Genomic DNA, 27954 nt, shown 5'->3' on the forward strand with positions numbered 1-27954 from the left:
GACCTTGGAACTAGCGATCTGCTCAGAGACCCTTAGACTAATAAAGTGATGAAGGGTAGAATATCTGAGGCACTTTGTTCCTTCTATGAGCTCCTTAAGGAAAAGAAAAACATACAGAAGTCTATCTGACCCACTGCGAAGAGGTGTCATCTGCCAGGTCAGTCTCTCATCTGGCTATCGTGCTAGGCTTCTTGGAACACTTCTGACCCAAAAGAACAATGGGTGCACATGGAAAGTGCCCAATAAATAGTTGTCAAGTTTAATGAAAAAAGTAGTTTTAGCAATCTACAATATCTCTGCAGTATTCAGAAAACTCTTGCTCTGGTGTAGAGGCTAAAAGACACAGAAAAGGAACTAAAATGAGTTTGGCACTGAGGCAGAGTAAAGAAGTGTCTAAACATGAGACAGAGATCATGTCTTCCTGTAGCATCCCAGATTCTCCACATGCAGTAACACAGGAGCTAATGCTGGCAGACAGAAGAGAATGAAAACTTATTTCTAAGACTCTCAGATCAGTGGGAGTGCTCCATCTCCATGATCCAAGGAACACCCAGTCCTATTTCTGATGAAGAGAAAAAGGAAATAAAAATTCTTGCTCAGGAAACTAAAAAATTTTTGCAGAGCTGAAGAACTTACTGTTTCATAGCTTTAGCTAAACAAGTCTAGCTTGATTATCAAATATTAGAATTGGGAGAAACAAGCACTGATGCAAGTAAAAGAATATTCTGCTGCTGATTTAAAGACAAGTGAATCGCTAAATATTTTTATTAGCAGCAAATTTGCTGCTTGCTGGAACTAATTTCACGCCCTGTAGATATGGTGCTTAAGTTGGAAATGGCGTTAAATTGCTCTCTCCTTGAGGCGGGTAGGGTCTCTGGTGGCAGCAGCCACTAGATGGCACCGACAAGGTAGCTCCTCGAAGATAGGCAGCTTTGGAACCAATGATGGGAAAGTCCAGAGGAAGTCCTGCCTTACATCTCCCTTTGTCCTTCCAAAGAAATGTCCGTGCTCCAGATAGCCAAACCTTTCAGAAAGGATGTTGCCTAGACAGAAGCATTCCTCCTAAGGGTCTTGAATTTCCCAGTTCAGTCTTTCCTCTAAACTCGTATAACACTTTTAGTTAACATGTCCAATTTGGCAAGTAATTAGAACTTATCATTTCTTGCATGTTAGCTCTATCTCTTCAACCACATGACAGCTTCTAGAAAGGAGAGGTTACATTTTATTGCCAGTACTGGAGCCCAGGTGAGCAAACAAGTGCAACTTGCAGCCAGGGAGCTAGAATAGAAGAACTGAGGCCGAGACAGCAACACAAAGAATGAGACCAGTTTAGATCCAAGGTAGGACAGAATGCAGTGGTCACAGCAGAATTGGGCAACTGAAATCAGGTGGGAATTCCAAAGCAGAGGCAAGTCTAGGACTGAGGTCAGGGAATTGCTGTGGCTCAGAATACAGTAAGTGAGCCAAAGTCAGAGGACATGTTAAATAGTAAAGGTCAGAGCAAGCCGTGGGCAGACAGACAAACCAAGGGAATGCAGAACACAGATGCCTAAGGGAAAAATAAAGCCAAGGGGCCAACAGGTCAAAGTGAAAGTCAGGAAAAACATAATATCAGGGCAAATCACACACAAAAGAGGTTGATGTACTCATTAACCAGATGTTTAGGGGTGAATTCATGCTAGAACAAAAGTGGGCTCACTAAGAATAAGTTTTGCTAAATTGAACTTATTTTCTTGTGCAATAGAGTTATGAAGTTGATCAATCTGATCGTGTTGCTTACACTCTTGCTTAAATACTTCTGACTTACCTAAACCCTTCACCTACATGATAAAGCCAAAATTCCTTATTATAGCTTTTGAGGCCCTTCACATGCTTTCTCAGCTCTTGACACTCATTTCCCTGAACCTGGTACTTAACTCACACTAGAATATTTGCTCCGTTTGAACCACGCCAAAGACATTCACTCCTCTATGCTTTGCTTCTCCTGTTTCTTCACTCTAGAATTTCTATCTCCATTCTCTACTTATTTCACAAAACCCCTATGTCTTTTCTTTTCTTTTCTTTTCTTTTTTTGATATAGGGTCTCACTCTGTCACCCAGGCTGGAGTGCAGTGGCATGATCTCAGCTCGCTGCAACCTCTGCCTCCTGGGTTCAAGCAATTATCATGCCTCAGCCTCCTGGGTAGCTGGGATTATAGGCGCACACCACCATACCCAGCTTATTTTTTTGTGCTTTTAGTAGAGACAGGGTTTCACCACGTTGGCCAGGCTGGTCTTGAACTCCTGACCTCAAATGACCTGCCTGCCTCCCAGAGTGCTGGGATTACAGGCATGAGCCACTACGCCCAGCCTAAAAAAAAAGCTCTATGTATTTTTAAGGCCCAGTCTAATGTCACTTTTTTGTGTGTGAAGCCCTCCTTTCTCTTTCTCCACCATGAAGAATTAACCTCCTCTTTCTCTAGGTTTTCAGTATACTTTGTTTATACTGCTACTCTATATTATAATACATATGAGATGTTACATTATCTATGATCTAGTATCTTTCTTTCTATCTATCCCCCTTTAATGCAGATTAGAGGTAACACATATGTTAACTATACCTATATTGATTTGAAACTGGTGTATATATGTCTGTCACCTCTGCTAGATGTCATCTCTTTAAGACAAAATTAATATCTTGGTCATTTTTGTTTCCTCAACACCTAACACAGAACCTAGAAGATAGAAGGTCAACCAATATATGTTTATTGATGTGAATGAGAGGAAATACCAAATACAATGCATCTTCATTTAAACAAAATATTTAATAAATCTCTCAGGATTTCAATGGAACATTTAATAAATCTTCAACATTATGAATAATGCTGTACCGTGGGTCACTAGGAAAATTGAAACTGTCTGAACACATACTCAGACTGGAAGAAGGTCTCCAATGCTACCAAGTTCTATCCCAGGCAGCATTTTTATTAGTGACTTGGATTAAAACATACAAAGAATGTTTATCAGATGTGAAAGGAGACATACTGATATCATAGGAAAGAAAAATACGACTTTAAAAATAAGTCTAATTGGCCCAAATGTTGGGCTCCAACTGACAAGGTAAAATTTAAATAAGTGTAAAGGCCTATATGTAAATTTAAAAAAATAAATTGCACATACCAAGTATGGTGGAGATTGGACTTGGCAGCAATTAATGTCCAGAAGAGTTAGAAGCTTTGGTTAATCAAAAGCTTTAAAAGCAGTGGGATGTGACCAATGACAATCTAAGGACATTGGGATCACTAATGGTCATAGATGTCCAGCTCAGAAGCAGCATTGTAGTCACATCAATGTAATTCATGCCTTTCAGGGCTGATTTAAAGTATTAGGAGCAAATCTAGCATAAGATTCTAAAAGATACGTTAATAAACCACAGTTCATCCAGAAAACTGTGACCAGAATGGTAAAAGAGTCTAGAAACAGTCAAATAGACAAAGAATGAGGGAGCTCTGTGGAAACCTGGACATGTGAAAAACTGAAAACTAGGGGAAGGTTTGAGAGGCGTCTTCATGTATTTCTAAATGGCCTTTTATGTGTTGCTACAAATGGTAAAACTAGACAGGATGGGTAGGAATTGTGAGAAGACAGAGTTTGGCTGATTGTAAGAAAGAACTTTCTAATATTTCTGGTCATCCAACAATGAAGTGGACAGCTTTGGGAGATTGGGAGGTCCCCAACCTTGAACAGGGTCAAGCAGAGGTCAATTGACTAGATAAGAGATTCATGGAAAGAGTTTTTTTGTTGTTTTGTTTTGTTTTATGAAGCATAAATACCCTCCTTTGTAAAATCTTTTAGTGGCTCAGCAGAATCTGTGGGATAATGTCCAAATTCCTTATCTTGTCATAGAAGCTGTTGTGATCCAGATCCCAATGACCCCCTGCCGGGTCATCTGCCTCTGCTGCCTCCCCTGCCTTCAGCCCCAGCACACCCCATACCAAACACGTTCCACACTGCTTGCCTAGTACCCATTCTGCCATGTTCTCTCATGCCGCTCAACATTCTATTCCTTGTGCCTAGAAGCTTTTCCTGCTTTCTAACTTTGGCTAATCTGCATTCATGCAGAGATGCTGTGTCACCCTGGAAATGTCACCTTGGAAGTCACCCCAAGCCCTCTAGTTTCCTCCTGTGTACCTAGGAAGCACCCTCAATTTGCTACCTCTTGGTTTTTCTTGTTTATGTCACTCAGTGGAATGTGAACAATGTGAAGAAAGGGGCTGTGTCTTATCTCCCAATTCCCCATTTCTAGAATCTGCTTGATGGATGGGAGAATGCTCAGCTTTTAAAGTGAGTTGCATCAGGCCTTTATTCCTTAGGTCAAAACATGACCAAAGGATCAGGCAGAATCTGGAGTCTACCCAGTGGGCAATAACCTTCAGAAATAGAGGGTGAGGGAAATCTTGACCAGTTCAAGGCATGGTGATCCCTCTCAATCATGTACCACTTAAAGGAATGCACACTGGGCTTCTTTTTTTCTTTAGGGGATTTGGCTTCATTCTCCCCATTGCACAAGTATCCTGCCCTGTGTCACTCCCCTCCTTTCTTCTCCCTGTTCCTTACCCACATGCTGGCCAACACCCCCTGACTGTCTCCACCTGGGGGCCACACTGGCTAAGTAATCAAAGCAGTGAGTCCAGGTATCATCATTTATAATTTAAATCACATCTACTGCCTTCAGGGCCTCTGAGTTTTTGTGGCAAACTCATAATGTCAATATTTTCCATTGAGAATTGTTTGGCATGGTGCCATAGAGGTTAGCAAAACAGGGTTCTGGGACAGAAAGTCCCAGAACTGAAATCGAGTGGATTGCTTGAGGTCAGGAGTTCAAGACCAGCCTGGCCAACATGGTGAAATCTTGTCTCTACTAAAAATACAAAAATTAGCCTGGTGTGGTGGTGCATGCCTGCAATCCCAGCTACTTGGTGGTTCATGCCTGCAATCCCAACCTGGGTGGCACAGGTTGGAGTGAGCTGAGATCACACTACTGCACACCAGCCTGGGTGACACAGCCAGACTCTGTCTCAAAGAAAAAGAGAGGGAGAGAAATAGACCTCAGAACTCTTTCCCAGAGTGAGAGACCTTCCCAGCTACCCAATAAGCCTAGTGAATCCAATCCTCTGGCAGCTGAGTGCCCTAAAACATTTAATTTGACACTTCATAATGTTAAGGCAGACCAAGCTCCTCCTTGTCTGAAACAGCCCTTTCAGAGAATAGACCAAGTAGCTGGCACCCCGTTTTTGAGCCAAAAGGTTGACTTTTCTCCGAAAACCATTCTGATTTATAAGAACTGGCAAATAATTCAGAAATTAGAAGCCTGTTACTTGTCTCATCCATCTCTGAGTCCCACCAAAGACAGAATCCTCCCCCTTCTCCAACACCAGAGGGGGGCAAAGGCTTTTCAGAAAGTACAATGCTGCATTAAAACTGAAGGAAGCTGCCCAGGTTTGCTTTCCATTCTATTGTCTTATTCTGTCAGCTCCCACATCTCCCCAAATCCAGGCTTAATAATTTACAGCGGAAAGACATTTAATAAATAAGCGGCAAGATTGGAGCTGTCAGCTCTGCACAATGGGATTGTTTGCATCTTCCTGCTTGGCATCAGCACCCGCTCTCCCGCTTGCTTCAATGAAACAATCCCATTTGCTATTTTCATAAAATTAGTTCCTCTGCAGTTTCTATTAATCAGAACCTTCTTTGGAAAGAATTATACTGGGATTTCATCACCATCTGAGTTCAATCATTTTGTGAATCTGATGAATTTTTATCGTTTCTATAATTGGCAGACAAGGTAAGACTTGGGTGGGCTGATATACTTGGGCAGAGAGCTCTCCCTTCACATTGGCTGAGGTCCGACAGGAACCTGGATCGATCTCCACCACCACACATCTGGGCAGCTTTCTCCTCAAAATACGTCTCTTTTACATCTGCAGTTCCAAATCTTCTTTGGGGCATGGAATCTTATAAATCTTATGTAAGCTATGGATACTCTCCCTGGAAAAGCTCAAGCACACTAAACACACAATTTAGGACAGTCCCTCTCCTCTCCACATATATGGCCCATCCATGGATTCCAAAGTCAAAACTAGATGCCCTCTTTTTTCTAACCATCCTCACTTCCCTTAAGAACTTTAGGCTGGAATAGAAATTCAGTCACCTCCAAAATCCTTTGTAGAGGAGAAAAAGAAAAATTTTTTTAAAGACAGAAAGAACTTAAAAGTGAGAAAGTTTCTTTATGATGGCCATATACTTTCTGAGAAGAAAAATGGAAAACAGAAGGTAGCTCAAATGAGCTGAAATAAATAATGAAAGCCCAAGGATTCATAAATTGATGCATACTGCACTGCAGCTGTGTGAAACCCATATGAGATCAAAACTTAGCAAAATTTTGATGAATTCTCCTTGCTTTCAGCCTATGTAATGCCTATCCCATCATAAAATAAACTCTACATGAGGCAAGATACAGTCTGGAGGAAAAACAACCTGGGACCAGGGGAACTGGGGTGCTAGTATTAATACCACCTCTGTCCACTGAATATGTGATTTTAGGAAAGAGGTAACATAACTCTATCAGTGTGAGATTTTTAAATTAACACTAAATGATTTCCAAAGTTTGTTTCAATTCCAACAGTTCATCAGACATGATTCATTAAAAATCTCTAACGTAGTAAGAATTAAAATCTTTTCTTAAAGGGCCCAGTAGTAAATATTTTAGGCTATGGGCCATATAGTCTTTGTGGTAAGTACTCAGTTCTGCTGTTATAAAGCAAAAGGAGACATAAACAACACGTAAGCAAATGAGCATTCCTGGCTTCTAGTAAAATTTTACTTATGGAAACCAAACTTTAAATTTAATATAATTTTCATATGTTACGAAGTATTTTTCTTTTTTTTTTTTCCCCAAGCATTTAAAATGTAAAATTTATTCTTAGTTTGCAGGTCATACAAGCTGAGATTAAGCCTACAGGCCATATAGTTTGCCAACCCTTGGTCTGTAACAACAGGTGAATACTGTGATCTGGAAAGTCATGGTGGTAATTCTGGGTGGCCTTGGAAGGTCAGTAATTTGGCTTCAGCTACTGACAATAGTTGTTGAGGATATTTTTGTTTACTTGGTTTTTCAATTAGCAAAATTGAGAATTAGAAAAATTAGTCATTTTTGAGCCTCAGCCAATAATAATTACTTCATTTTTTGCTACATTTTCACACCTATAGAAATGCTAATAATTGCACAAGAAGTTGTATACAAAAAGTTCAGGGCTTACTGGCAGAAAGTTTTAATAGCCATAAAATGAGCAACAAAACTTTACATCTTCTCTTGAAATCATTCCATGCACTTGGTAACCCTAGTGACCTCTTTGTATTCTTCCCCTCTATTGGGCAGCATAATGAGTGATTTTATGCTTTTGTGGAGGAGGAAATGAAACACTGATTTTTGTTATTGTTGCTTTGACTTTTTTGTTTAAGAGACGAGAAAATAAGTTAACAAAATGACATGCATTCATATAGGGCACCTATGTGCATTCTACAAGTATGAGGAATACATATACCATAGAGATGTGGAGCAATGTGTAGAGGTGCTGTAGAACACAGCATAGAAAAGACATTTTTTTTTTTTTTTTTTGAGATGGAGTCTCACTCTGTGCCCAGGCTAGAGTGCAGTGGCTCCATCTTGGCTCACTGCAACTCTGCTTCCTGGATTCAAACGATTCGCCTGTCTTGGCCTCCCCAGTAGCTGGGAATACCACCATGCCTGGCTAATTTTTGTATTTTTAGTAGAGACAGGGTTTCACCATATTGGCCAGGCTGGTATTGAACTCCTGACCTCAGGTGATCCACCTGCCTCGGCCTCCCAAAGTGCTGGGATTACAGGCGTCAGCCACCACACCTGGCCAGGGATGACAATTTTTTAAAAAAGAAAGATTAAGGCCGGGCGCGGTGGCTCACGCCTGTAATCCCAGCACTTTGGGAGGCCGAGGTGGGCGGATCACAAGGTCAGGAGATTGAGACCATCCTGGCCAACATGGTGAAACCCCGTCTCTACTAAAAATACAAAAATTAGCTGGACGTGGTGGTGCGCGCCTGTAATCCCAGCTACTCGGGAGGCTGAGGCAGGAGAATTGCTTGAACCCAGGAGGCGGAGGTTGCAGTGAGCTGAGATTGTGCCACTGCACTCCAGTCTGGCGCCTGGTGACGGAGTGAGACTCTGTCTCCAAAAAAAACAAAAAAAAAGAAAGATTAGATAACCAAATAATCAGTCTTTTTTAGAGTGAGGAACACAGTTTTGATTCTGAGACAGCAAAAGATGAAGCACTATGATGACAGCACTTCTCTCAATCTCATTAAGAGGATATGATATCATTTAATTAGAAAACTATTAGTAATACCCCTCTGCTAGTTAAGGGGTGCAGTTGGAGAGTACTTGGGAGGTGGGTCCCCTCTTAAGAGACAGAAGACCTAATAATGTTATACCTATTCAGGAAGATGTAAAAAACTTTGGAGTACCTCCTCATTCATGTCCATTCTTTTATTTATTTTTGACATCCAATGACTTCTGAAGTTTTCATTGGCCTCCGACTCCCCAAAGGGTACCATGCTTCTGCTGGTTCAGCACCTCAGAACTTTGGTGTTGTTGGTCTCAGACACCACTTTGCCGTCCACTATCCTGGACGGTCTTTTGGATGGTTTGCATAGAGTTGCTGCTGTCCAGGGCATCACCACAATTCAAGTCCTCCCCATCTTCCAGCCGATGGTGGTAGGTGGCAATCTCAGCCTCCAGCTTGATCTTGCTGTTCAGCAGGGTCTTAGACACCTGGGCCTGGTGCTGCCCCTCCTCCCGGGTCTGTGCCAGCTCTGAAACCAGGTGCAGCAGGACCCCATTGAGCTGCTCCATCTACATGGCATAGTGGGTCTCCACCTCTCTCAGGCTGTTCTCCAAGACGGCCTTCAGATTTCTCACTGAGTCTAGGTTGATCTCCAAGGACTGAACTATACATCTCAGCTCCATAAGCGTCATCTCAACAACTCCTATTTGGGTGGACTGTGTGATGACCACTGTCGTGTGCTCCTCAGTCTTCCGGGACCAGTACTTGTCCAGCTCCTCTCGGTTCTTCTGAGCTGGCTCATCATACTGGGCCAGGAGGTCTGCCGTGATCTCTCTGAGGTCCTGAGATTTGGGGGCATTTACCTCCATGGCAAATGCCCAGAGTTGGCAATCAGAGCTTATAAGCCTTTTACTTCTTCCTGTGTTTCTTCTTCATGAAGAGCAGCTCCTCCTTGAGAGCCTCCATCTCTATCTCCAGCTGTGGCCGAGTGACATTGGTGTCATCAGTGACCTTGTGGTGCCCATTGATGTTGCTCTCCACAGACTGGCACATGGCCAGATCTGTCTTATACTTGATTCTAAAGTCATCAGCAGCAAGACTCTAAAGTCAATCTGCAGAATGATATAAGCATTGTCCACAGACTTTGCAAAGATATGAGCCCCTCGGGTCCTTGATGGTCTTGAAGTAATGCCCCTAGGCTCTGACCTTGAGTCCCTTCTTCTCCAGGTACTCTCAAATTTTGCTCACCAGCCTCTGATTCTTAGTCACCAGAGTCCCCATCCTGTCCAGGTCAGAAGGCCAGGCAGTCATTCAGGCTTTGCATGGTATCCTTCTCATTGTGGATGTCCCCCATTCCTGCCAGATCCCAGGCCATCCCTGCAACCAGGCCTCCAGACCCCAGCCACTCCAGAAGCTGGTGAAATGGGACACTGAGGTCCAGGATCCCAGGCCCCTGAGGCCTGCATAGCCTTTGGCCACGCTGCTGATGGACAGGGCACTGGTTGGAGCACAGGGAGTGGTAGCTCGTGGAGGTGGTAGAGCAAATGGTGAAGCTCATGCTGCCTAAGGAGAAAAGCAAGAGGACAGGATTCAGGTTCTCAAGCCCTGCCCATTCTTAATTTATAACGTAGCCAATCTGATCATTAGAAGTGTAAGGAAGTTAACTCTTCCAATCTCAAACTTTGAACTTTTGACCACTTTCCTCCTAAATATTAATGTCTCAGAGCCATTTCTGACCAGCTTGTCTACACATTACTTGCCATCATTTGTCTCCACATTATTCTCCAGATACTCAGTACTCATTCTTGCCTTGGCATCTTTGCTCAAACTACTTTCTCTCCCTGGATTCTGTTCTACCTTTCCTGTCCCTACTCATATGCTAGAGCCCAGCATCTGTTCTAGCTCTATCATAAAGACATACACATTAACTTCAGCCAAAACAAAATATCCCCCAAATAATACAAGGGAAGAAGTGCTCTGGAAACTACAAAATGTTCTGCAAATATGAAGTATTATTGTATTTTGGAGAAATTAATTGTACAATAGGGTTATTGTTATATCTTGCTTGAAAGTGTTTCCTAGTTGTTTCATGTGTGGTTGGCCTAACACTACAAAACTGCAGGCTATTATGACAGGAGTCCCATCTCATTTCTTGTATATCCTCACAGTTCCTAACGGCACGTAGATGCAGTCAACACTCAATTCCAATAAAATGAATTCATCAAAATAAAGGATGTCTTAGCCACAGAGCTCCTCACTGGGCCAAGTAATGTTAAGTTGCTAAACACATAAGAAATCACTGGTTAGTTTATGTGACTGCAAATGAAGCCTTGAAAGTAGAATAAATTTGAGATGGGCAGTTGATGAAATTCAAGCACCTTCTTTTTGGTTCATAAAGCTGTGATTCAGAATTCCTTAAATCAGAGATTCAGTGCTCTAGGAGAGACTAGATTGCTTCATGATATTTCTGAATTTTGTTTCAAGCCAAAGATTCAAACGGTACAGGTCTCCAATTTGGTATTGTTTTTATTATTGTTTGTTTTCCCTTCCTGATTTAGTGGTGGAGCATGCAGCCTCTGGTCCTACTTCCTTTGGTTGTCCTGACTGATGCATCTTTCAGTCTAACAAGCCATAACCTCAGAGCAAAGTCATGGCAAGCTTTAGCAGGCAGTTAGGTAGCAGCAGTCAGCCAACAGCCTGGGCCAGCTCCACTTTCAGTAGCCTGGCGGCAGAGAATTTTCTTGATGGACCCCGGGCCGCTTCCCCAGACTGTCCCATGGGTAGAATGATCCTTGCCTCAGTCTGCTTCGCAAGGTTAATGGAAGAATTAAATGTCAAATAAAATACGGTGAGATAAAGATGAATGAAGTGTGCCGTTATTACAACTGGTGCTTTGTCCTCAGTTCCCTCCAGGAGGGTTGTTGGGGACACTTAATGACAGAGCCTGAGCTGACTTGTCCCCAACATCTTGCGCCCCACTCGAGCCAGTGGGTTTGGGAGTGAGGCGTTCATGAGACCCCGGCACAGGCATTAATGTCGAGATCGTGCAGCTCTCCGGACTTCAAGATCTGGGCTGCTCGAACCCGCTGCTTCGCTGCCCGGATGCGCAATCTCTATGGTAACAACGAGGAGACCGGAAAAAAGCTTCTCTCTTCCGCCTAACAACCCTCCCTCAGGCTAGACTGACCAATGGCCCAGTGAGTTACGGAGGGATGGTGTGATTGACAGGCGGGGGCGGTGTGCAGCTCTGACCGCCAAGATCTACCGAACTGAAGCTGGTCCAAGGGCCAACAGGCAGCACCAATCGGAGGGCGTAACGAAGGGTGACAAGCCAACCCACCGCGCTCGGCGTTGCCGGGAGCCGCGCTAGGAGTAAGCTAATGAGGAGGAAGTTGTGTGTTGAAAGAGCGACGCTGATTAGTCAATCTTAAATGACGTTAATGAAAGCCCACTTGTGATTCGCTCTAAGTAAACCAGAGCCCAGTGGGCTGGAACGGGCCGGAATCTGAGGCGTGAGTAGGGCCCCGGGGAGAGTGGGATCCAGGTGAGATGGGCGGAGATGAGGAAAGTGGGGTGGCTGCAGAGAAGGGAGAAAGGTGAAGGGTCGGGCTGAGGTGATTGGAAGAAGGCGTGGGCAGACGGCGATGCACGGACCGTCGCAGACCACCCTTACCGCCGATCTGGACCCAAGACCCGGCTAATAAATACTTAATTGGGGGCAGAAAAAGAAGGACTGTTTTATGTTTCATGCTCTTAAGAAAACGAAATGTCAGTGCTTGATTCAGATCTCTTATGACCGAGACCTTAATCCCTCTCCAGCTACTGGGAGTTGGCCAGGTGAACATTCTGAAGACGAGACGTGGGGGCATTGTTTTCCTGTCTCCTGTTTGAATCAGCAAAAGGGTGGTGGAGAAGCTTAGAGTTCAAGTGGGGTGCTCCCAGCCTGCAGTGCTGTGAGATGCAGACAGCGGATAGACCGAGGCTCTGCAGTGCTTCCAACCCACAACACCGTCCAGGAGAGGGATGCAAGGACGAGACCTGGGTTTACTGATCCGCCTTTTCTATCAACGTGTTAAGAGCAGATGCTACATCGGTGGCATTTTGGGAGCTTGACAACTTGATTTTTTTTTTCTCCAGGCTTGTATTTTACCTAATTACAAAGGTAAAGGTGTTATTCTAATACTTTAAAATTCAAAAGATAGTGAAGTGTTTAAAGTAGAAACAAAATTGTGAAAGTTCCAAGTTATTTTTGAAGGTTTGGGAAACAGCTATAAAGCAAAGTGAAAAGGACTCTTCCAGAAGAGCACTTCACTCCTGTAACCCACTGTTGAGTGTTGCTTTGAAGGGCTTGAGTCAGTGTAAAATCGGGGGCTGGGTGAGCTGTCTTCCACCAGCAGCAGCACTTAGGCCACATTACCCTCTGAGGAATCAGCATTTGTCTTAGATAGTAAGTCATCTTTTAAGTCATCTTATAATGGCCGTTAGTATTCTCACTAATGATGATCAGCCTGGTGGTGAGTACTGTATTTTTAATCCATTAGGTTACCTGTGCAGAGGTCAATCAATTTATTCCTGTTTTCTCTGACAGCTGAATGAAAGGGTATGTAGAAACAACTGTTAAATGAACACACACAACTAAAAGATTTTGAAGAGACTCTTTCCAGAGAAAAACATCACAGCACTGAGCACAAAGGGAAAAAAAAATTGACCCTGTAGTTGCTCTTGTTGTCAGCTGCTGAACTGTTCAAATTTAAATTATTTTTTTCCAACTCCAATCTACCTGTTTTAAATGCCACAGATATTAGGTAAATGGACTTACCCTTGAAATCACATTGGCTAAGCCATCACTTCTCAAAGAACGTTTAAAGATGGCATCACCAGTAAATAAAAACACTTTTATTTTTATATTTTATTGTATTGTACTCAATAACAATAATTTAGCTATTCCAACATGGAAATTATCAGATATTATTCTCACATTGAAATAAGATAAAAATTACTAGATGTCCTCTCTTCCCCTAGAGCAGCCCTCTATACTATACCCAGCCCTTCTTTTCTATGCTTAGTAAGAAAATATATAGTTTGCCTGTAAAATTATCAACTCCACTCTTAGAAGACCTTGGGAATGTTTATCTTATTTCTTTAAAGCCATACCATACATAAATCCAATGTCTCATTAACTCTTAGGCTACTATGGGGGATTGAAGGGCAACATTTCTAATGGTTCCAGCCAGCTTCAGCTACCATTTGCCCTCTATTCTGTTAGCGTTGCTCCAAGTCTTCTAGGTTATTTGTGTAATATCCAGGCTAGCATAAATTACATTTAAATAGTTGTTTTCTTAAGGGCAGTACCATCAACTTGGTCAACTAAACTAGAAATTTGAGTCATTTCTAATACCTCCCTTGACACAGCTAAGACTAGAGTTCAGACCCTCAACATCTCTTATCTGAAGAACTGCAATAGTTTCCTAACTGGTTACCCATTCATATGCATTCTGCTACTCATTACCTTTCTTTTTCTTTTCTTTCTTTTTTTTTTCTTTCCTCTGAGACAGAGTCTCACTCTATCGCCCAGGCTGGAGTGCAGTGGCACGATCAAGGCTCACTGTAACCTCTGCCACCTGGGTTCAAGCAATTCTCCTGCCTCAGCCTCCCAAGTAGCTGGGATTACAGGCACCTGCCACTGTGCCTGGCTAAGTTTTGTATTTTTAGTAGAGACGGTGTTTCACCATCTTGGTCAGGCTGGTCTTGAACATCTGACCTTGTGATCCACCTGCCTTGGCCTTCCAAAGTGCTGGGATTACAGGCGTGAGCCACCGCACCCTGCCCTTTTTTAAAAATTAAAAAGTATACCCCAAATTTTAAAAACAGAAAATGGTACATCAGGTAGTATGATATCTATGTCCACCAATCGGATTAATATTAACATTTGGCACACCAGCTCAAGTTTTTTTATTTTAAAGGAATAAAACATCACAGATTTAGTTCAGATCCCTTTTATTTCCACTCCCAGCCCCATTCCCTTTCCTTCCTCCTTCTCCAGAGGCAAATAGTCTCCTGAAATTGTCATACATCATTTATGCCCATGTTTTTATACTTCTGATGTATATGTGTACATCAGAAACAATATATATTACTGTTTAGATTGTATTTTATTTTAAAAATATAAATAGTGTCATACTATGGATTCCATTTTGCAACTTGTTTTTGTCATTCAACATTGTTTTGAAATATATTTACAACAATACATATAAATTAATTTCATTCATTTTAAGTGTTCATTATGAATATATAATATTGTATCTATTTCCTGATTCATGAATATTTAGGTTTTTTTTCCTGATCTTTTGCTATTGTAAACAAAGCTGCAATAAACACCTTGTACATGTCTCTTTATGCAAGAGTTTTTCTAGAACAGTGGTTCTCCAAGGAGATATTGCTGCCTGTTTAGGGGTATTTGGAATTTGTGAAGGTATATTTTGTTACTCTTGTGATTGGAGGCACTACTAGGGTTTACAGATCAGGACTGGGGATGCTAGATGTTCTGAAATGCATGGGACAGTCGTCACAATGAAGAAGTGTCCTGTATCCTGTGCAACTTTTGAGTATCCCACAGGATACTCATTTATAATTATCTGAGTCTAGAGCCTAACTCCGGTTTTTGTATAAACATGATGTATTTTTTTTGGCATAGTTTAATATAGTAAAATTTCCAGGAATGCAACTCTAATGTAAATCAGGGGAAAATTATACTTATTTGTGGTTTGGAACTTTAACAAGAGTTGTTCATCACTCTAGCAAATCATGTAACTGAAGGCAGCACAGCTCGTGGTATTTGAGTTGCCAGAACAACACACCTGCATAGTCTGCATTTGAAGCTTTTGCGTTCGTGGTGATTCTAAGTTTAGGTGCAAGCATCTGACTACTGTACTTCATTATGTATTCTAGTGTAGTCAGCCTGAACATTTGTATATTTAAACATATGCTATTTCATTATGAATTGCTTTCCATTTAAAATCGACTTCTGTATATTATATAGAGATCGAGTTTTATTATTTTCCTGTTGCAGAATCATTTGTCCCAATACCATCTATGAAATTCTTTACCCACTGAATCATAAAGCCAACTCTGTCCTGTAGAAAGTTCTCACAAATTCATGTATCTGTTTCTGGGTTCTCGATTTTATGCCACTGGGCCATGTGTCTTTGTGCCACTATCACACTGTTTTAATTACTTTGGTTTTTTAATATGTCTTGCGGCAGTTGGTAACAAGAAAGGCAAGTTGCCATCCTAGTTCTCAAAATTGTTTTGGCTATTCTTGGGTTTTTGCTCTTCCATATGAATTTAGGATCCGTTTTCAAGTTCCACAAAAAATTGTTTTTAGACTTTGGTTAGAATTGCATTGAATTTATAGGTTAAGGAAAATTAAAATTTTGTAGTTGAACCATCCCATCCAGGAACACACGTTATTTCTCTCTTCAGGTCTGCTTTATTTCTCTATTCAGGTCTCTTTCTCTCTCTCTCTCTCTCTCTCTCTTGTTTTTTTTTTTGTCTTTGAATAAAGTTTTATGATTTTAGCTACACAAATCTTACTCACCTTTTGTTATGCTTCTTCATACTAACACAGATATACATAGCCACATCTTTTATAAAAGTTTTGAATATATTCGGAAGTATAGAAAATAGAATAGCAAACATCTACACACTCATCACCCAGCTTCAACAACTAGCTCATGACCACTCTTGTTTCCTGTCACCCCCTTCACCTTCTCTCCCCCAGATAATATAAAGCTTCTAAGAAACCCTTTTCTGTTATCTGTAATGTGTTATTTGTGTGTATGTATATGTCTTTATGATAAAGAGTCTTTTAACAATATAATACCATCTTAAAAAAATTTTTTTGCTGAAAATACAAACAGTAATTTCCTAATATTATATATTCTTCAGATTTCCCCAATTATTTCATGAAAGGTTTTTACAATGTTTTGTTTGAATCAGGACCAAAAATGGGTCCATTTACTATACTTGGCTGATACATCTCTTAATATTATTTCTGTAAACTTTTTAGTGAAGCGTAAAGCACATACAGAAAAAGTATATAAATCCTAAGTGCATGGTTAGATACAACATCACTGTATGAACAAAGCCAGGTGACCAAAACCCAGATCAGGAAACAGAATTTTATCAGCATCTCCCTGAACCCCCTACAGTCGCTGTGTTTCACAAGCCAACCATACTTCTGACCTCTAGCCCTTAAAATTAGTTTGACCTGTTTTTGAACATTATTTAAATGGAATTATATAATATGAACTCTTTGCCTCTAGTTTTTGCACTCAATATTTGTGAAATTCATCCACATTGTTGAGTCTAGTTGAGTGTGTTCTTTCTCATTGCTTTATATTATTCTCATTGCTTTATACTACATAATGCTTTTTACACTGTATGAATGAATAGATTGTAAATACTATATCCAGTCTATTGGTAGATATTTGGATTGTTTGAGGTTTTAGCTATTTCAAGTAGGGCTGTGATGTCTTTTGGTGAACTTATGTGTGCATTTCTGTTGTGAATACAACTAAGAATAGAAGAGCTGGATGTAGGGTGCATTTATAGTCAGCTTTATTAGACACTGCCAATAGCCTGCAAAGTAGTGGTTAACAAACTATGGCCCTCGCCAGCAGTATATGAGGATTCCAGTTACTCCACATCTTTGTTAACACTTGGTGTTGTCTGTCATTTTCATGTTAGCCATTCTGGTGGGTATATGAAGGTACTGAATTTTGGTTTTCATTTGCAATTTCCTAATGACTAATTAAAGTTGAGCACCTTTTTACACATTTATTCTCATTCAGATATCCTCTTTCTCAAGTGTTTATTCTTATTTTTTATCTGCTTGATCTAACAGTTTCTGAGATATATATTTTAAAAATCTCCCACTAAATTAATGGTTTTATCCATTTATTATAGTACTCCTGTCTGTTTTGGCTTTATGTATTTGGAGGTTTTGTTGTTGGGTTCACATTTGTTTCAAGTTGTATCTTTTCACTGAATTTTCCTTTTTGTGAGTTTTCTTATTAATATTTTTCAGAGCTTTACATCTATTTTGCTTAGGATCCATTTTCAAGTTCCACAAAAAACTGTTTTTAGACTAGTTAGAATTGCATTGAATATATAGTTAAGGAAAGCAAATCCACAAAAATATTAGTATATTGCTTCAGTAGCTTATATTTTATTTTGTTTCACTTATTTTTTTTCCAACCATGGCTAAAATAAATAAATAAATACAATTTTCTGTAACCATTTTTAAGGGTCCAGTTCAGCAGTGTTAAGTATATTCACAGTGATGTGAAACATCTCCAGAATATTTTCATCTTGCAAAACTGAAATTCTATACTCATTGACCATCTCCTTATTCCCTCCTTCCCTGGTTTTTGTCTTGTTAATATTTGCCTTGCATGCCTTTCTCAATCTCTTTATTTTCAGCCTCTCATTATGCTCTCTGCAGAGGTTTTGTACAGAGCTATTTTAAAAAAGAAAAATCTAAGAGAATTTCTTTTAGTAGTCAAATATAATGTTTCCATGTACTATGATTACTGTTGTATTTGGATTTATTTTTACAATCTTATTTTGTATTTTCCATTTTCCTTGCGTATTCTTTGTTCTGCCACCTACCACATTATCCCTTACCCTTGCCCCACTTTCTGTTTTCTTTATTTTGTTTTTACTTTACTAGTATGGAAGTTATTTGTTCTATTTCTGTTGCTTGCTGTTTACTTATTTTTTTTTTTAACATGCGTGCTTACATTAAAAAACATATTCTTACTCCAAAACAAAATAACTGTAGAATGCTTTAACTTTGAACTACCTTTTTCCATCTACTATATAACTGTTGAGTAATATTTTAGTTATTTCTTATTTTTAACCCCTCAAAAATTGTCATTATTACAGAAATCTTTACCGTCAATACTTCTTAGTATTTTTCTCACCATTCTTCCTCCATCTCATACCTCCTCTCGTGGTTCATTTTCCTTCTTGCTGAAGTATGTCTCTGAGTAGCTCTTTCACTGAGGATCCATGAGAAGTGAACTCTGTTTCACCCTCGGTATGTCTGAAAACATCTTTATTTTACACTTACTCTTGAGGGAGTCTCACATGCCAGCCTGTGGTTTTCATTTTTGTCTCTGCTGGGATCCAATGGGTTCTCACTTTTAGTCTAGTTTTCATGAGAATCTTTCTATTTAGGATTTTTGTACCACATTGGTAGTATTGAATCTCACACAAGCATATGACATGGGGGTGGGGAGGATTCAGATTTCTCTTGGGCTGTTGTGTTTTGACTTGTGGCCTGAAGCATCCAGCCAGCATTCTTCCAACTAAGTCAGTAGCAAATTTTTTAGACCCTATTTCAAAAACTGGTCAGCACTATGAGGGCCCAGCTTTCTGCATTGTTCTCATTTCTAGTTCTTTGCCGTCGTGGGCTTGAGACCTTATCTGCCCTGAAGAGAATCACCCCAAAGGTCTGTATCAGACACCAGCACCCCCATAGACTTTTAGGCTCAGCTCAGGCCTTCAGTTACATTTTTAATAGCACTTAACAATTTTCCTTTATTGCTTTTGAGCTCTGCTGTGTACTAAATTCTTCTTGTTCTACTTTACTGAACATTTCTGTGTTTGCTATTGTATGAGGCACTTCCTTTGTTAACTTCCATCCAGCATATTGACCAAAGGTTACAGTCATCTTTGTAAAACTCCATGTGATCCTTTCACTCCCTCACCTGATTTTTGTGCATTTGTTAGCACTGTGTCATTTATTCATCCCATAGATTCTGTGCTAAGAACTGGGGTTACCACAGAGAGAGATATCAGGTCTCTGCCTTCATGAAGTTTACTACTCTAGATGGAGAGACAGAAAATAAACTTGTAAACAAGTAAATAAAAATGTAACTACAGTTTTGTGATGCTCTGAAGGAAATAGAGTGATAGAGAGTCAGTGTTTGAGGGGTTACTTTAGAGAAGACACTCAGGGAAGACCTCACTGAGGAGTGACATTTAAGCAGAAATCAGAAGGCTGAGGAAAGCCACTCCTTCAAATAGTAGCGGGCGTGGTTGGGGTAGAGGGTTAGTTCCAGGCAGTGGAAACAGCAAGTATGAAGACTCAGAGATGGGGAAACCCTGGGCATGTTAGATTGACCAAGATGACACTCATGTCGCTCTAATGAGGGGAGACTGTTTCCCAGAGAAGTTAGGCATGCTGGTGAGCCCCAGGTCCCATCTCCCCTCACTCTGTCATCTTTTCATGCTGAGTCTTTCCTAAATGTGCGTGTACAGAGTACTTCCTTCATAAAGCTCTTCTCACTATTGGAGTTCTCACTGCACCACACTTTTACCATTAGACAGAATGTAATGTGGCCAGTTGTTTTCAGGACAATGTTCTCCAGTAGACCATGAGCTTCTGTCAGAAGATATCTTATTCACCTTTGGTGTCCCCAGCTTATAGCACAGTGCTGTATATGGCAGGCACATCATAAATGTTGATTCAATAAATGTATTTTTTTAAGCAGTTCCTGCTTACACTCTCCTTTCCAATAACTTTATAGCGTCTCATAGCTAATATTTTCATGGTATTTAAACCATGAGGGTAAAGAAAATCAGCAACCTAGAGGAATGTGTTTGCTTAAGACTTGTCTCCAATGCTGAAAAGGAAAACCAGGGAGGTGGTGTAATGTGCTGTTATTCTGCTCTGAGTTGAATGGTGGTCCCAAAAAATATATGTTCACATCCTCACCCCTAGAATCTATGACTGTGACCTTGTTTGACAGAAGGGTCTTTGCAGATTTATTTAAGCATCTCAAGTTAATACTAGATTATTTGTACAGACCCTAAATCCAATGACAAGCACTCTTATAAGAGACAGAAAAGGCAAAGACAGACACAGGGGAATGCCATGGGAAGATGGAGGCAGAGACTGGAGTTGTGAGTTAAAAGCCAATGAGCAGTGCCTGGAACCACCAGAAGCTGGAAGAGGCAGGGAAGGATTCTCCTCTACAGCAGCTGTCCCCAACATTTTTGGCACCAGGGACTGGTTTCATGGAAGCAGTTTCGCGCAGGGAAATGCAGGGGGATGGTTTTGGGATGAAACTGTTCACCTCAGATCTTCAGGCGTTAGATTCTCATAAGGAGCATGCAACCTAGATCCTTTGCATGTGCAGTTCGCAATAGGTTTCATGCTCCTATGAGAATCTAATGCCACCACTGATATGACAGGAGGTGGAGCTCAGGTGGTAATGCTGGCTTGCCTGCTGCTCACCTCCTGCTGTGAGACCCAGTTCCTAACGGGTCATGGACCATGCCGGTCCGTGGCTCAGGGGTTGGGAACCCTTGCCCTAGAGCCTTTGGAGGGAGTACAACCCTCCTGACACCTTTATTTTGGATTTCTGGCTTCTAGAACTGTGAGAGAACATGTTTTGAGCTGCTAATTAGGAAACTAATACATACCCCATGCTTATATCTCACTTACCCATTCTGTAACATGGATATAGTAATACCTCTCTCAGAAGCTTAGCACCAGGATTAAATGAGGTATGTTTGTATGGTACTTAGCACATAGTAGATGTTCAAAAATAGTGATGGCTGTTCCTCTTCTCTAAGGACTAAGGGTTTTCTTCTTGAATAAGAACTCAACAATAGAGTGGGGATTATCTGCGATTGATTGCTTGGTGAGTCAAAGCTCACACCATGGATTTAACTTGAGAGCTTCAATTTCTGCTTTGGCCCTGAAGCTCCCATTCCTTGGTGTCTTCTAGCAGTTCTTAGTTAAGGTTTTGTATCAAGAGAGGGTTCAGCTTTCTCCCATGAGCCGGGGGAAGAAGTCAAAGTAGAGCTCACATACCAAATTTGAAGAGAAACACTCAGAAAAAACTTCCGAGTGCACAGCAGAAATCACCCTTTTGGTCCCCGCCAAAGAGAAAGGCTTTGGGTTCTAAATTTCTAGTTTCCATTAAGGGACTCTGGGACTAGACATTTTTGAAAATTAATGACCTGTACTGAGTAATCCTCCTAACACACTGATCGTCAAAAAATTCCCTGTTATGAGTTTAGGCTTTCTCTGAATGCCTTCATGGGAGTGTGCGGCAGGAAGACTGCACTGGAGTGCTGAGGACACTTGATTGTGCGGCGTGCATGGGGAGCCGCCGCTGCCTCCCCGCAGGATGACTGGCACTGTGCTTGGAGTCGGTGCGGGCGTCTTCATCTTAGCCCTGCTCTGGGTGTCAGTGCTGCTGCTGTGTGTGCTGCTGTCCAGAGCCTCCGGGGCAGCTAGGTAAGGCATTCCTTCCAGCTGAGAGTCCTAGGTAAAGCAATTAGAGGCAAAATTGCTGATGCTCATTAAACATTTAGAATTTAAGAGATCAGTTTATAATTACTGGCAGTTTGAATGAGTTGCATTTTAACCTCTTTTTATAAGCACAAATTGTGTTATTTATGCTCCGAAGCAGAGATGGGAGGAGAAGGAAGTAGTGTTCTTGAGTTCTAACTGTGGAGGAGATGGGGGACACAAGAGATGACAAGAAATTTTGCTTTCACTGCTTATTGAATTTCTCAAGGTTGTACACGTGTGTTTCTGAATTGTTCAGATTTATGGCAGATGCTTCGTCTAGTCCCCAAGGCTCTAGCCCTGGACCCAGGAAAACTAAAGCAGCATTTGATGAGTTGGGCCTGCTTCCTTTATCAGGTGTTGCCTTCAGAACAGGGTTAGGCCACAAACCGACTCTGAAAACACTGTAGAGTTGCCTCTGGCAAGGTAGTGTTAGCATGAAGCAGAGAGTTGTAGAATTTTCTGTTGTAGAAGTATTCTGTTCTAAAAACAACAGAAGTGGAAAGGGAGAGGGGATGCTTTGGTTGTTCTTGATTATGCCTTTGGGCAGAAGTAAAAATAAAAACTACAAATTCTCATTCTTATGAAATGGGAATTACCAAGAATAAGCAGGAATGCACCCAGATGGTACCTGTCTAGGAAGAAGGACTTTGGGATGAAGAGGTTGTGGGCAGCAGATCTCTGAGCATTGTTAAGGGACTGAAACATAGCATATTGGCCCCAAGAAAGAGACTGTCCAGACCTAACTGATCAGAGAAGAAACTGTAAACAGTGCTTTTAATAATTTGTCTTTTTGACCCCAGGTTCTCTGTCATTTTTTTATTCTTTGGTGCTGTGATCATCACATCAGTTCTGTTGCTTTTCCCGCGAGCTGATGAGTTCCCAGCCCCAGAGGTGGAAGTTAAGGTAAAGCTGTTGGTTTTGTTTTGCTTCCTGAGCTGTAACTCTTATTTCTCTTGGTCTGCACGTCCGCTCTGCCCTCGATGCTCCCTGACATCGGGTTGCCTGAGATGTCAGAATGGTAAAGTTCAACCAATGATGGGGAAAGTTCAGAGGGAGTTTTAAGTTACTCTGCCCCTTCACTGAGGAAAAGAATCTAACTCTGAATTCCTCTGCAACCCCACCAGGCGGTTATTTGCCTGATTTGGTCTCAACTCCAGTTTGCATCAAGTTGAAAACAGCCTGTTGGAAAGCCCCCTCATACCATGGGGATGGAGAAAGAGAAAATGAAGTAGGGATAGTCACAGGCCTGCGCTTGAGATGGAAGTGTTCCCATTTCTGGCAGCCTGGGCTCCTCACCTCAGATCCTGGGCTGAAATTGATGCAGTGCCCTGAGGGTGCTGAGGGACATGTGCTAGAATTTTCCTAACAGTTTTCTGGGAGTTCTTTGGTCCTCATGCCTGGGACCATACCTGCCAGCACCCAGAATTTAAAAATTCTTTAAATGAATTTTTATTATCTCTCTCCTAGTCCTTCTCTGGAGTTGTGGTTCATTCCTGATTTGGGGCTCCAGCTTTACCATGCATGGCTGGTCTCAGACCCATGGGATCTTGGCAATGGCATTGACCTCTTCTGTCCCATTACTCCTCACAGCTTTCCTCTCAACCTTCATTTCAATGTTTTAAGTAATGATCACGAAAATAGCTAACATTCTTTAAGGGATTTCTATGTGCCAGGTCCTGTGCCAAACACCTTGTTTGCACTGTCTCATTTAAACCTCAGGACAGCCCTAAGTAGTATGACGTAGGTGCCATTATTATCCCCATTTTATAATAAGAATACTGAATCCGTAAGAGGTTAAGGTAACTTGGCCAAGGTCATATAGCAAAAGGCAGAGCAAGAATTCAAGCTGAGGTCCGTCTTCAAAATCATCATTGTTCAGAACCTAATAGAATATCCGGGGCCGTCCCAGAGAGCTCATGGGTTAGCATTTTGACACTAGCCAACAACAGTACACAAGGTTATACATGTAACTTTTGAACTAAAATCGACACTCTAGGATTAACCATGGAAAGAGGAAGGGAATTCGTTCTGAAAATTCCAAGGGAAATAGTACTTACCAAACAGACTTAAGAAACTGTTTCCAAGGACGCCAGTTTGTTGTCAGCATTTGGAAAACACTCTGGAGGTGTGAGTACCACATGTGTGAGCCAGGGGTAAATTCCCGCCTCATTTTCCTTGTCTTTTAAGGGGGAGAGTGATGTCGGCTGCCACATTTCTGGATGCTGCAGATGTAAACACTGGGAGAAGGGCAGAGAGCAAACACATTTTTAAAACCAATCCCTCGATCGTCTGCCATACGAGTTTCAGACCCAGGAGAGAAGAATGGGGTTTGAGCAAAATACATTTGTCAGCATGGCCAGCAGAATTGGAGTTCTCATTTTCAGGTTTTGAGAGCTGGCCTCTGCAGCAGCCTGGCTCAGTGCTGTATCAATAATACATGGCCTGGGCCTTCTGCACCCAAGGCCTGCTAATTGGCTAATTAAAAAGTGAAACGTGTCGTACGAGCAAACATGTGGCCCGCAAGAGACTTGTTCAGTACTGGAGCCAAGGTCAAAGTTATGTTAAAGCTGTTTTATCAAACTGACCTTTGTTGTAAGTTGACTGTTGGGGTGATCTCTGGAGCAGCTGAGGTGTCTTTGGATCTCAGTGATCCTACCAGGGCTCAGGTCTAATAGGTGCTTTGCATATGGCTGCTGTATTAGTTTTCTATTGCTGCTGTAACAAATTACTGCGAACTTATGGCTCACAACACAGATTTATAGCTTATAATTCTGTAGGTTAGAGTCCAAAATCAGTCTCATTGGGCCAAAAGCAAGGGGTTGGCAGAGCTGCATTCTTTCTGGAGGTTCTAGGGGAGAATCCGTTTCCTTATCCTTTCTAGCTTCTCGAGGCTGCTCATATTCCTTGGCTCACGGCCCCCTTTCTCCATCTTCAGAGCCAGTGACATCACACCTCACTGACCACTTTAGTTCTCATCTCTCTTACTCTGACCTTCTCTTCCACTTCCCTATTCAGCTCAGAAGGATCCTTGTGATTACACTGGGTCCACCTGGATTGGATAATCTAGGCTAATCCTATTTTAAGGACAGCTGATTGGCAATCTTAATTCTCCTTTAACATATAATCTAACATATTCACAATTTCTGGAGATTAGGATGTGGCTATCTTTGGGCCATTATTCTGCCTGCCACAACTGCCTTTCAGGTGTTTTGGATTCACTCCTAGGTACTGGGATTTCAAAGCTTCTGTGAAGTCAGTCAGCCACCTGGTTTGTGTTATTGCTCTAATAGGTCTATAGATTAAATTGCTTTTTCCTGCCCAAATTTAAGCACCAACATTTGGATCTAGGGAGAGTGGAGCTCTGGCAGGGGACAGTGGACAACCTATAACACCAGTTATAGGTTTTTGTCAGCAAAGACCAACATCTTTGGGGCCTCAAGTGTAAGGCCAAGCAGCCCACTGATTTGGGGCAAGTTACCTATCCTCTTAGTGTTTTAGTATCTCAGGTAAATGGCCATTTGCCCTGCCCCTTGGCATGGGACTCTTCTGCTGATAGCTTTAAAGAGTTACCTTTAATTTTGAAAATGAACTCTCCTGAAATGACAATGGATTGATGATTTTAGGGGTTGGGTCCTAGACATGGGGGGTTATCATACGATTATATTTTTATGTATGTTTAAAATTCTTTGTAATAAAATGTGTTTTAACAACAACAAAAATGAGCCTTTCTAGGACCAAGCAAAAGCTTCTCATTAACTCTTTCAGATAGTGGATTTCAGAATATAATTCATCCAGGGACTTCAAAGTGTTTACCAACCTCCTAAATTGAACCGTTTGTTCCCTGTACCGCATTAATCCCTTCTTGACCTGTGTCTCCTGCTCAGGGAGCTGAGGAAAAGATTCTTTTTTATCCATGTGAAGAGGAGACTCAGGGCAGGATGTTTTTGGGAGTTATAAACATGAACAAACTCTTGGCCCATTCACCACAGAGTTCAGATTAACCCAGCCAGAGTGCCTAAGTGGTAGTAATTTCATTCTGATGTTTTCTTTCTCCAGATTGTGGATGACTTTTTCATTGGCCGCTATGTCCTGCTGGCTTTCCTTAGCGCCATCTTCCTTGGAGGCCTCTTCTTGGTTTTAATCCATCATATTCTGGAGCCCATCTATGCCAAACCACTGCGCTCCTACTGAACACTCTTCAGGAAAATGAAAACCTGTTCTCTTCTTCATTGTGATGACACTGATGAGCAGAAAGTCACTATTCAGAGCCTTTGTTTTGACAGCCCTCATGCCTTAAGATTAGAGGAGTATCCGTCCATCACTAAGACAAATCTCTTGAGTCCTGGCTTCCAGAAACAGAATTGCCAAATTGTCTCGGTGGGGCTAGATTCTCACCAGCTTACGAAGGATATTGCTATCATTTTAGTACCTGTACCTTAGGATTTCCGACTGTTTTGAAAGGGAAATAGTAATGATGATCTGCTTAGAGTGGATTTCCAGCCAAGTCCTTAGTAAGTGGATTTTGGGGAAAAGACCACATTGGCTTCTGGTTCTTTTTGATAATATATAAAATTCTTCATTATGAGGTTGCAGTCATTTGCAAAGGAGAGGCACTCAAATTCATAAGGTTATTTTAATGCGATAATTTGGAAGACTTGCTCAAATGTTGGTCATTGACCACTCTGTGCATATATTTCTGCAGAGCTCTATAAAGGCAATGAGTATCACTTCCCTCTGCTCTAATAAAGAATAAACAATAGCTGAAAGGCTGACTTTCACTTTGAACTTTTGGCCACAGCTTTTTGAATCAAGTATCTTTAGGTTTCCTTGGGATTAGAGGAAAGGTATGGAAATATCTTTTTCTTTTGTTTGTTTTTTTGTCTTGCTGTGTATCTGCAGGGTTTTTTTCTTTCATGATGTGGTGGGCTCTGTGTGCCTTATTTAATTACCATGAGTTCATTTTTGGGGGTCTTCTCTTTTCATCTTTATAGCCCTTTCTCCAAAGCTAGTGAGGAAGGTATATTCTCAACATTAGATGTAACTCTATACCTGTCTGATCTCCCAGACCATGTGAAATTTGCATTAAATGGAGGGGCTCTGGTTAGGTTCCACTGGAAATCTGATCCTGACTCTCTAGAACCATTTGAAAAATAGTCTTCTGTCTTAAAATTAAGAACCAAGAAAACAAGCTGGAAAGAGAACACTGATGGAGTACATGCTCTAAGCTAGTAGCACACTAATTTCTTTGACGTTTAGTTTAATTTTTACAACAGTCTCATATTTATCATCCCCACTTTAAAGTAGAAAAAAACTGAAGCTTCAAGAGATTGACTTGCTCAAGCTTCACCTAACAGCCAGTTCGCAAACCCAGGTGTGGCAGCCCCCAGGGCTTGTCTCGGAAAGAAAATACACTAGGCTTAGTGGAACTCCGATTGACAGCCTGAGGTAAGTGAAGGCCCCTGCTCCTTCACTTTCTCTCCTCGATCCTGTTTTCCCGGTAGAGAAGGTACCCAGTCCTGCCACCCTAGAGGCAACTAAGCTCTAAATTCCAAGAGGAGAGAACAGGTAATCATTGACAGTCATGGGCTGGTGAGGGCCAGGTATAGTTAGCCCTACATTGAACAGTCTCCTTTATCTTATTTTGGAAAAACTTCGCCGATAAGGCTTTATACAGAAAGCTTCAAAGGAAATAGTTTCCTAATCTGGCCTAGGGCACACAGGGAAGAAAAGAAGAAACATCTTCTAAACAGATTGAGGGAAAGAAAAAAGAATGCATGCATCTTAAGGGAAGTGAGACAAGCTGGGGCCCTCATGGTATTGTGCTTCTCCGTGAGTCTCTATCCAGCCCAAGTGGAAGCTTGGCTCCTAACAAATCCAGGGTGCCAGTTGTTACCCTATTCTGAGAGCCTTGCTGAGAAAGTAACTCTGGGAAAACTATTATAGGTTCCTGACCATGAATCCATCTTTTTTATTCCCCGCAAAGATTACTCAACTATTCGATCAATGCATAATAACTGTGAGATTTTGGGTGACTATTTAGATGGGGGAAAGTGTATTAAGGTTGGAAACTAAATTATATCCTTAATACTACTGTTTTCTAATGGTTTTTTTTTTTTTTTTTGGCATGATGTAAATGACAGGCTTATATGTTAAGGACTGGCTTTAGGCAAAAAAATATACTTTGTGCAAAGTTTATTTCAGCTTGACCTACTGTCTACAGAC

General features: G+C 41.4%; 1 protein-coding gene and 1 pseudogene across 4 annotated transcripts; one reads left to right on the top strand and one right to left on the bottom strand.

Annotated features, from left to right (window-relative positions):
- Positions 1–8605: 8605 nt before the first annotated feature.
- Positions 8606–15992, bottom strand: LOC108306543 (annotated as a pseudogene).
- On the top strand, positions 11604–27830 carry TMEM218 (transmembrane protein 218). 4 transcript variants are annotated; one of them, XM_037736419.1, is made up of 5 exons: positions 11604–11869; positions 12495–12519; positions 21456–21675; positions 22533–22635; positions 25789–27830. In XM_037736419.1, the coding sequence occupies exons 3-5, from the start codon at positions 21566–21568 to the stop codon at positions 25921–25923; spliced, it is 348 nt and encodes a 115-aa protein (XP_037592347.1). In that variant the 5' UTR covers positions 11604–11869; positions 12495–12519; positions 21456–21565; the 3' UTR covers positions 25924–27830. The 4 variants fall into 4 exon arrangements, with proteins under 4 accessions (XP_037592347.1, XP_017379364.1, XP_017379383.1 ...); XM_017523875.2 differs by lacking the exon at positions 12495–12519 and having other exon boundaries at positions 11605–11901; XM_017523894.2 differs by lacking the exon at positions 12495–12519 and having other exon boundaries at positions 11605–11869.
- Positions 27831–27954: the final 124 nt, after the last annotated feature.

The sequence above is a fragment of the Cebus imitator genome, unplaced genomic scaffold (assembly GCF_001604975.1).
Source record: "Cebus imitator isolate Cc_AM_T3 unplaced genomic scaffold, Cebus_imitator-1.0 Scaffold0, whole genome shotgun sequence".
Lineage (NCBI taxonomy): Eukaryota > Metazoa > Chordata > Mammalia > Primates > Cebidae > Cebus > Cebus imitator.

What these genes read in the sequence shown, in the direction of transcription:
- TMEM218 (XM_037736422.1), top strand. Translation starts at nt 21,566, where the DNA reads ATGACTGGCACTGTGCTTGGAGTCGGTGCGGGCGTCTTCATCTTAGCC. An exon ending in AAGGACTTTGGGATGAAGAG is followed by an intron (nt 22,393 to 22,532) that starts GTTGTGGGCAGC and finishes TTTTGACCCCAG; the next exon opens with GTTCTCTGTCATTTTTTTAT. An exon ending in CCCCAGAGGTGGAAGTTAAG is followed by an intron (nt 22,636 to 25,788) that starts GTAAAGCTGTTG and finishes TTCTTTCTCCAG; the next exon opens with ATTGTGGATGACTTTTTCAT.